Source organism: Zophobas morio, unplaced genomic scaffold (genome assembly GCF_036711695.1).
Source record: "Zophobas morio isolate AGI-343-1 ecotype UQ-CSIRO unplaced genomic scaffold, CSIRO_AGI_Zmor_V1 ptg000030l, whole genome shotgun sequence".
Lineage (NCBI taxonomy): Eukaryota > Metazoa > Arthropoda > Insecta > Coleoptera > Tenebrionidae > Zophobas > Zophobas morio.
The window spans coordinates 15,225,611-15,236,134 of record NW_026972135.1 but is presented as its reverse complement, the minus strand read 5'-3'; the positions used below and the strand labels follow the sequence as shown (position 1 = coordinate 15,236,134).

Sequence of the window (10,524 nt, the reverse complement as noted above, 5' to 3'; positions counted from 1 at the left end):
GGAAGATTTCAAAGCATTCGGTTTTGTAGATTCCAAATTAAATGTCAAAATGTTGTTTCTTCATTTTTATTTTTTTGTTTCAAAAATCTGGACGTTTCGGGTAAAATCTCAATTCGGGGTCATAAACTACATGTGTAAGACTACGCTATTTGATAAAATTTAAAACCCAATTACTATGTGCAATTTTGAAAAGACGTCATCACATTAGTGGTGGGGATGATCAGACAAATTTTGGTTAGCGTTTTACCACAAAATAAAATAAAAAATTATATACCTGATATAAATACAAAATTTGACAACAATCGGCCCAGTACTTTCGGAGATTATCTGTCTAATAAAAATCCGGGACGGCAGACAGACAGACGGACAAACGGACAGACGAACATACAGACGGAAGCGGGAGACCTATTTCTTCGTCCTCTAGGGGTCATGATATGTTGAGAAAATGCAAAAGTAGAGAGTCGGCTGACGTACTCGATTACAATACTTACTTTGCTTACGCTCGGGAAGTAAGTAAAAATGAGTGGATTGCAGTAAGACGTCCTCCAGGGGAGGTATTCGCAAATCATATATATATAAGGAGGTCTTCTAGCGAATAAGATTGGAACTTTTACTTGAACGAGTGTTATCCAGTGGTAGTTATGGGGACTAAATATTTAAGGCAACTAATAATGAGTTATTAGTATTGCAAACTTGGAATTTGTGACTTTTTGAATTGTTGTTTAAAGTTTTTATTGTGAGATTTACTCTTTAGTTTCGATCGTATATATAATTTTATTGCTAACATATAAGTTTATGTTAGCAATAAAATGGGATGGGATATGGGTGTTAAAGCATGTTTGTTCATTTGCACATTTTAAATTTGGATTATTTACAAATCTATAAATTTATAGGATTTCGAAGAAGTTAAGAAGAGTACTTTTATTGAAGACATGTAAAATTTTAGCATTTTTTAGTGGATAGAAGGAATGATTGGATTCTAAAATGTGGTTAGCAAAAGCAAAGTTGGTGTTTGTCCCTACCTGAATCTAAGGACTGGGTGATTAGTCTATTATGTTTTTTAATTCTCAAATTGATTTTTCTACTAGATAAACGAAAGTACATAGTAGGTACAGCAATCATTACAATTTAATTGTTGAACTACTGAGCAAGAAAACAGTTAGAATTGAGTCTTTGTTTTGGACTAAAGAGGAAGCAAGATTTGTTTTAGTTTTGAAAGAAACGTTTAAATCCCCGGAGAGGGAACTGGCTCCCGAGCGCCGCCGCTCCCGACGGAAGGCGCCACCGCTGGTGACGTGAAGATGTCCACGTGAGGCTATGTCGGCCAGATGTGTTTCCATTCAGCGGTACTAGTCAGCCCAAGGTTTGGCACTGAGGCATGCCACCCCCACGCGTTATCGGCTAAATTCCGGACCGTCACCGGAATTTCTTCGCAAAAGAAATGAATTGAATTAATGTAGTCTACGAAAGACTTGAGATTCTCGAAACACCCTTGAAAGAGAGATGAAACGTTTTCTACGTAAGGGTCCTAGAATTTGATTTTATTTGGTATTTGAGATAATTTCTGTTTCTATACGCATTGTTCATAAATATTTCAGCTAGAAACGGTGATTGAGATGATCCCATTGTTAAGCCCGTGTTTTGTTTCTAAAACGAACCATTGAATTTGAAAAAAAATTGTTTTAAGACTAATTCTACTACTACAATTAAATTGATGATATGTAATACAGGTAATTCCAATTCAAATAAAAGATGGTATGTACATACCATAAATATGCGAATAAATAATTTTTTGGCTATTTTCTACTGCCAAAATATCCTCTTTTTGCAGATGTTTTGCTATTAAGAATGCTTCAAATTAAAAAAAAATTATTTTGTGCCGGAGCGCTCGGCCACACGCCGGTTACGCAATATCACAACCAACAACGGTTTTATTCGGTAACGCTGCCTTTTTCAAAGCACGTGGCCGATGAAACACGAATACAAGCCCGCACTCTAAAAATTACGAACTAATATTCTGTCGATTATGTACAAAATAATTCCGACTCGACTGGAATAGATTTGACTAGAATCATTCTCTCATTTACTGGACTCGACTCGTTGACTGACTGAACGTTCTCGACGGTATTATTATTTAGTATTAGTTTATTTCGTAACAATATTATTGTTCACAAAATAGTTTCTACAAGAATCTCGTGGTGACTGATTTAAAATCATTTTTATTGGCCTTTTTTGGGCAACAAACAGCCCATGCTAGCCCTCATACAAGATAATAAACTTTTAACATTCAATATCCCTTTTAGCTGATGGATTGCATAATATACCTTATTAAGTTTTTTACATATATTATGATTATTATTATTGGTTTTCCGGTCTAAGCGCGAATCCAAGTAGGTTCCCAAAAATTTTATTGAGTGCTACAACTCAACGAGTGTACTGTTTACGTTAATGACAAAATCAGATGGTAATAATCTTCTTTTTGAGAAGTAAATACATTCCGTTTTCCTGTAACAGAGTAAGATTAGCAGAAGTCATAGTTATTGTTGTATCATAACTACTAGAACTGAAAACATTTGCTTAACGGACCCAACACTGAACCCTGAGGCACACCCAGAAAGATGTACATAATATTGTTCTTTAGAAAGCACATCACCAATTTATATAATAATCTATTTGAGAGATAATGTCGTATCCAGTAATATAATTTACCCCTAATACATATAATTTGTCTAAAACAAATGACAGGTTAATTGTGTCACTCGATAAGTCAAAAAACGAACCAACGCAATAATATGATTACCTCTATCAAATTCTTTATAAATATGCTGTAAAAAATGGCACAGTGGCACTTTCTACATCTAGACCTACCTTGCTGCTTGTCGGTGAAAATGCTTTTTTCTTACTTAGTAAAGAAAGTATTTAATTCAGAGATTGGTCAACAATTTTCAGATTTATGTCGATCCTGGCTTTTATAAACTGGATAAACAAAAGAAGTTTTGAAGTTGTAAGGAAACACACCAGTTTTTGGAGACCTATTGATAAGATTACTGAATTCACCTACAATTTCTTCGCTAACGTAAGTCAATAGTTTACTCGTGGTGCTACCAGGACCAGATGAATAATATAATTCTTTTTAAGACGTTTGATGATATCAAGGACATCTTGAGGAGATGTATAATCAATAGAAAGTGAATTTGAGGTTGGAGAGTCAAGAGGACATTGTGGGTTTAATTAGATGGTCAGAATTTTTATATTTTTTTTAATTGTAGCAGTGGAACAGTGTTTGGCAAAATGATTTACAAATATGTCATTGCATATCTCTAAAGCAGTTTGACTATTTTTTTTTATTATTAATAGTTGTGTTAACTATACTTCAAATTTCCGTTGGTTTGGATTGAGTATTTTGATTTATTCTCGACTCAGAAAATATTTCTAATTAGATTCTGTCACCAATTTTCAGTACTAGGAAACATTAACATAAGTTATTAAGACATGCATATATACCTGAACAAAAAAGTCTAATAAGCATTAAAATGAAAAATATCATGCGAATAGAGCTATCGAAATTTCAACAAAGCCAAATTCAACGTTCCAAAAATGTTGCCTTGTAGTTTTCAGGAGTTAGTGTTATTCCCAGGAGAAGATGACTGATAGCTTCCGACTCAGGTGCCATTACCACACTGTACTTTCTCATGACTTCCACAAAGAAATAAAATAAACAGTGTTTTGCCAAGACCTCCCCCAAACATCTTCGTCTACCTGAAATCAAATAAATTTGGAGCTGTAAATTAGAAAACCAAAAAAATGTAAATATGTTAAGACGTAAAAACAAAATAAACCCTCACCTAAACCAAATGGTAAAAAGTTTTCAGGTGTAGAGAATTCTCCCTTTTCATTCAAAAATCTTTCAGGTTTGAAAGTTTCCGGACTGCTCCATTTCTCCTGCGTATAGTGCATTGTATGAAAATCTAATAGAACGGTCGTTCCCTGTCACATTATTTGTAATGTTTTATTCCTACATGTTGGAATATTATGTACCTTTGGTAGAAAATACCCTTCTAGTGTAGTATCTCTCATCACTCGTCTCGGGCCTGCAATTGGTGCTACATGAGAGTATCTTAGAACTTCCATTAATACAGCATAAGTGTACGGTAGCCTAAAATGTAGAAAACTCCAGATCAGTATTAATTTGGTGATATATATAGTACGCACCTTTTAACATCTGCATATTCTATGTATGATTCTCGTCCTATTTTTGTATCAATTTCTTCTTGAACTTTTTTTTGCACTTCTGGATACTGAGTCATCATGAAAAATAATAAGTCCAAACTGCCACTTGTAATCTGAGATCCAGCAATAAACATATCAAAGCATACAACCACAAGCTCCTCATCTTAAAAAAAAAAAACTAATAATAGCTATTTAGAAATCAGAGAAGTAACAAGTGGTAATGTAAAAATTTTGATAACATTAAAATTCCCCACCCACCACAAAAAATTGGATTATTCTTCGATTTCTTGATTTCAGAAATATATGAGTAAATCAGATCATCATCTCGTCCTTCCTCCCAAGTGTCATGGTGCTCTTCAATAGTAGTTGATATCATCTTCTTCAATTTACCGTTAATGTATTCTATTAAACGAAATCCGCTCCACTTTGGGGCAATATACCTTATCCAAGGAAACTGATTTAAAACACCTCCGGTAACATTAAACATCTTTCCTCTTTTTGAGAGTAGATCCAACATTTCGTCCAGAAACAAATCATCTCTGGCAATTCTCTTCCCAGCTACCAAAGTCCATAAAATATTCAAAATAGCCGGCGCAAAAAGTTTCGATAAGCGAATATTCGATCTACTATTTTTTAGAATTTGTAAAACCTCCTCAATCTCATTCTTCACCATAGCGTCCATTGGTGTTTTTCCGAAACCCATGCTGCAAAAATGGCGCAAAACGAAGCTTCGATGGACGCTCCAACCAATTCCATCAGTACCTGTAATACCTTTAACCACAAAATATTTAAAACCGTAGAGTTTAAAGTTTGACCTTATACCACTTTTAAGTCGTCCAAAGCTACGCATCTTAAAAAAAAAATTCTCGGGTCTACCTTCGAACTCCTCGCGAGTAAATACTTCTTTAATCAGGGGATACCCTGATACTGAAACTATGTACTCTTTTCCAAGTTTCAAACCCAAGACTCCAGTTTTGTATTTTTGGGACAGGTATGATAAAGCCAAGTGTAGTCCGCCTAATGACTTGGACAATATTCGTAGCTGGACTTGATTGCCTACGATCGGAAACCATATCGGTCCTATAGAATACAAAGTAAATGATTAATAAAATTTAATTTATAAAAAATGCGAAAATCATAAAAATCTAGTTGAAGTAAAAAGGCTAGGTGGAGATGATCAGACACATTATGGTTAGCATTTTACGATCTAGACGATATTGCTAACGTATACACAAAATTTTACATTAATTGACACAGACGACAGACAAACGGAAACAGGGTACCAATTTTTTCATACTCTAGGAATCATCAAACGTCGAGGAAACATGAAAACAGCCATTCAAGGGACAGACCTTAATACAATACTTACATTATACTCTGAAAGTAAAAATTACACTAGTTTACAAGGTTTTATATCCAAAGACAAAAATAGCTGAATCTAAAGGATTCGGGTTCGGGAAATTCAAATCTGAAAGCAGAAAAAATCTGTCACGTCAGGTTTTTGAGATATTTATACAAACATACCCCGTATTTATTTTCTTTTATACAACTCTTGTAACGTTTTTTATTTTTAAATATATATGAACATATAGTTCTTTGAGCAAATTTATATCATTTTAAAAGATCATTGTCGTAAATAAATAACATGAGTGTCAATTTTTCAAGCTACTAGATTGTCATCAATGTTTTATTTAAAATTTTTCAAATATTGATTTTAGAATATAATTGGTTGCTTTTGATTCTTCTACGGGAAGTGATAATAAAAATGTGAGGTTGGGTTCACAAAGATCTTTTAAAATGATACAAATTTGCTCAAAGAAATACAGGTTTATCTTTAAGAATAAAGAAGTTACAGGGGTTGTATCAAATAAAAGCAACATCCAGTATATATTATAAATATTATGACTGAAAATTAAAAATTATAAACAGTAGTTTTTCTTTTATTGACAGTACTGACAGTTTCCCTTATAATAGACCAACAGTAACACATTTTCGTCCCAAAATCCTTGATACCTTCTTTTTAAGCATATTTGAACAGGTCTTGCTTTAGGTACTATAATTTTACCATAAACGTAACAAAACTGATTTGCACTTACTCTGCACGATCTCGAAGACATTTTTTATGTGACAATGGTGTATTAACATGAATCAGTTTGACACTAACGTGAAGGTAAGAGCAAAGTTCATTATTTTTGATTTATGAAAAAACCTGACGGGATAAGGATAATCCGTTTTTGGATTTGTTATCAGTAAGTAATTTAGAAGCAAAAAATATTTTTTTTTATTTTTGGATACGAAAAAAAGTTTAAATTTGTAAACTAGTGTTATTCTAACGAATTTAATGATTTCAATAGAAACTAAATTTTAATTTTACACAAAAATATTGACTTTAAGCGACCTAAATCACGCTAAGAAATTTAGTACAATAGTAACTAGATTATTGAACATATGAAAAACAACGAAGATAAAAATGCAATAAAAACTAAAATAGAATAAATGCAATGTTAAGAAGTATCGTATTAAATTTTCCTTATTTCAGACATCACTGCTATACTACCGAATTATGTTGATGACATGATGGCACTACGTAAAATGAAATTAATTCTACTCACCTGGAGGAAATTTTGATGGCCTTTTTATTTGATTAATTAAATAGAAGAAAAAGGTAATAAAAAAGATTCCCACCAAAATAATATTCATGTTTTAGCGAAAATGTCACTGGAACAAAATCCCACTACTTAATCTTTGTTAAACCTTAAACCACTTAGGATATCAGAAAAGATTCCTTATAAACCCGTGGCGTTGTTTTTCTCGGTATTTGTATCTTTCGTTTCTGATTGTAATTGTTGTGGCAATAACCTGAAAGGAAAAATTGTAATCTCTTTAATTATAAATAAGAACGAATAAATCTGTTGTTTTATGGAGTCTTGTTGACTACATTTATAAAGATTTTTGTTTTTTAAACAGTGGCGTAACATATATTTCAAGAGGCCTGTTACAAATGAAAGGAAATATTTGAATATCACTAATTTATTAAACATTCGAAGAAAATAAGTGAAATCTGAATTAAAGTAACTGATTGTAAGTCATACAAATATGCTACAGAGGACGTTGTAAGAGTGGAATTTGACAGGTATAACAGACACACCACATTCTATGCTCAAAAAACCTGTCGCATATTATACTCTCTACCCAGTCTTTGCAAAACAGTCATCTATTCAACCTAACTGCGCGTTCGCGTAGACGCCACGTGATCTTGTGCTTGTATTTCAGTTATTTAAAAATCAAAATCTATGTTCCTCGAATTTACAACAACTGCACCAGTATTAGAGTTGCAAATAAAGCAAACAATATTTAATTACGCCACACTATGTCAAGAATTTCAAACAAACAACATACATTATGTTAAATTATGGCACACGCTATCAACAATTTAAACAACAAAAAATTTACATGAGGTTAAATAACGCATTCATTCAAGTTATGAATCAAATTAAAATGAAGATCGTCAAGTTTCCATCGTGAACTAGCTCAAAAATCCCGAAAAAGAAACACAACAGGCAAATATTAAGTGCAGTAGAAAATCAAAAATAAGGCGAGTTTGATGCCCCTCTAACGTTGCGTAAATGTTTCAACAATAAAATCTCCAAATTCAAATTGTGTAATTTCGACATGGAATGCGATTTCGTTTTGTTTAAACAATTTTTCTTTTATAAAATTACAAACTAAGTTTTACCTACCAATTTTAGCACGTGCTTACACTCACAACAACAAAACAAAAAGTGACAATCACAGGAAGTAAGTGAACTTGCAAAAATCTATTTCTTTTGCATCCCCGACCTCTAGCCCAAATTGACATTCATCTACTTCCCTATATCTTCGAGGACAATGGTGGACCTATGTTAGTTTGATTTTTTTTAATGCTCTCAGCACGAAATTTAAATTTTAAGTTCAGGACAGCGCACACGCATATACCTTAAAATTATAGCTTCAACCTTAACCTGAAAACGTAACCTTTCATGGCTTCTATAACGTAAAATATCAGCTTTTCGTCCCTGGCTATTTGTTCTTTTGGGGTGTTTTTATTAAATAGATAATCACCGAACTCTTACATTAAGCAGTTTCAAATTTTAGATGTACTTTTGAATCTTCAAAAAATTTGTGTAATCATCTAATCCGAAAATTAGCCTTACCTCAAAAGGTTTTTAAGTAAATTTCCGCTATAGATGAAATGAAATCAGCCTTTTGCCGAATGGTGTCCATTACAATGCTTCCATAGTTCAAGATTATTAAATCTAAAAACAACGAGAATGTATCAACTAAAAGTGGCTAGTCGTGTACTGAATATAAACACAATTATATTTTTCTTATATTTCGATAAAGCGTGTTGAACTCAATAGCAGTAAGTATGCAAAACAATGCATTTACGAAATATAAAATGCACTTTTTGAATAAACAACGTCATTCAACTTTAAACGCTTTCTTCTGACGTCAAACAGAATTGTATATGTTGTTGTTGACCTTTGGGTTCCTCTATTGTTTTAATAGTGCAACTTTGTGTGCCTATATTTTATAAACAGCAAAACAGTAGCTGAACAAAAATTTCTAAATAACAACGGTTTTTCGAACAATAAAAAGACAATTTTTATTTATACACAAAACAATTGTTATATATATTTTCATCTTTTCTCGACGTTCCATGACCTTTAGCATACAAAAAAGTAGGTGTCACGGATCCATCTGTTTGTAGTCTGTCATTTGTCTATATGTCTGCGTCAGTTTTTATTAGATAGATAATTCCCGAAACTACTGGACCGATTATTGTGAAATTTATATGTATATGAGGAATATAGTGTAGTATTTGATGATGTCCCTTCAAATGTTTTTTTATTAAACACCATTTAAAGTAGTATATTATATAAAATAACATACTCCCAAAAACTCAATTAACACGGTTCCAACCCGGAAAACCATCATGTATAAAATAACATACTATGATCTTTAAAGAAACAGGATCTGTTCTATTGTACGTCAGGGACGAGGAAAGTTCTGTCTAATAATCTTAGACCACTTTTTGTTGGTTTGTCACTTCTAGCTGTAATCCGACCTGCTGTTATTGTTATTCACAAATGTCGTTCATTCACAATTATTATTAATATTTATTATTGTTAACATTTTGATTATACGTTATTACTGATTAATTAATATTTATTAATATTATCACTGAAATTACTTCACAATATTTAAACTATATTTATACTACCACAGGTAACCGACCGGTTAAGAATTTAACGAATAATATTGAATTACTTATTCCATTCCTCATGCATATAAAACAAAAAAATTGGTCTATCTTTAGACCAAGGGAAGTACTGTCTAAACTCTTGTTTAGACAGTACTTCCCTCGCTGTCGGAAACTTGACGACTGCATGCCTATTGTGTTTTTTTTCTCATCACATTTTTGTAGTGGGAATTTAAAAAAAAATTGCGATGACGTCATCAACATTTTTGCAAGGACACGTATATCAGTTGGGATAGATGTAGTGTAATACTAAGAATAAAATTATTGTATTCCCAAATTTTCGGGAAAATGAATTGGGTCGTTTTGAATATTGATTTGTTATAATCAATAAAATAACGAAACAATTTACTCACGTATACGGCGCCGGCGTGTAATATGAGAGGCAACTGAAAATCGTTTATGTATAAGCATTCTTAATTTAAGATGACAAGCGTAACAGCATACGTGAGAGTCAAACAGAGAAACTGTAAACAAAACGACCATCGATTTTATTGCTTCGACTTCCGCTTATTATATAAAACATTGGGTTTTATTTTAATTTTTGACGGTGGAATTAACAATTGGTTGATTATAAACGTGTCTATACCACAAAAGCGCACAAAACAAATGCACGTCTATAATGTTAAAGTAGATGTAAATAAGCGTGCTACCCTTATGTTTCAACCGAGTTTTTACTTTAAAAAATGTTGTGTCTACCAAATTGGGTTAGTCCAACGTAATACTAATAATAAGTGTTGCCTTTAATTTTATCAATAAAATAAATTGACTTCGTTAATTTTTTTGAGCCACCTCTTAAGAAAATCTAAAAAATATGAATGGAATGATAAATCACAAGTACAAACTCATCATATTTTTTGCATTTTAGATAGGATTTATTCAGCAAAATTTAAGGGTGACGTCATCCATTTTTTTAAGAGGGATGAACAAATACATTTTGAACAAAAGTTTACCATGCTTATAATAACTTTAAAATATCTCCAAGATTTCAAAGC

At 32.3% G+C, this 10,524-nt stretch overlaps 1 protein-coding gene across 2 annotated transcripts; it reads right to left on the bottom strand.

The window, feature by feature from the left end:
- Window positions 1-2,819: 2,819 nt before the first annotated feature.
- On the bottom strand, window positions 2,820-8,560 carry LOC135138835 (probable cytochrome P450 305a1). Of its 2 annotated transcripts, none has more exons than XM_064068859.1 (8): window positions 8,424-8,560; window positions 6,843-7,089; window positions 5,053-5,310; window positions 4,489-5,001; window positions 4,213-4,393; window positions 4,039-4,156; window positions 3,846-3,942; window positions 2,820-3,759 (listed from the first exon to the last, which is right to left on the bottom strand). In XM_064068859.1, the coding sequence occupies exons 2-8, from the start codon at window positions 6,928-6,930 to the stop codon at window positions 3,584-3,586; spliced, it is 1,431 nt and encodes a 476-aa protein (XP_063924929.1). In that variant the 5' UTR covers window positions 6,931-7,089; window positions 8,424-8,560; the 3' UTR covers window positions 2,820-3,583. The 2 variants fall into 2 exon arrangements, with proteins under 2 accessions (XP_063924929.1, XP_063924927.1); XM_064068857.1 differs by having other exon boundaries at window positions 2,822-3,759; window positions 3,846-3,987.
- Between the last annotated feature and the right edge of the window lie 1,964 nt (window positions 8,561-10,524).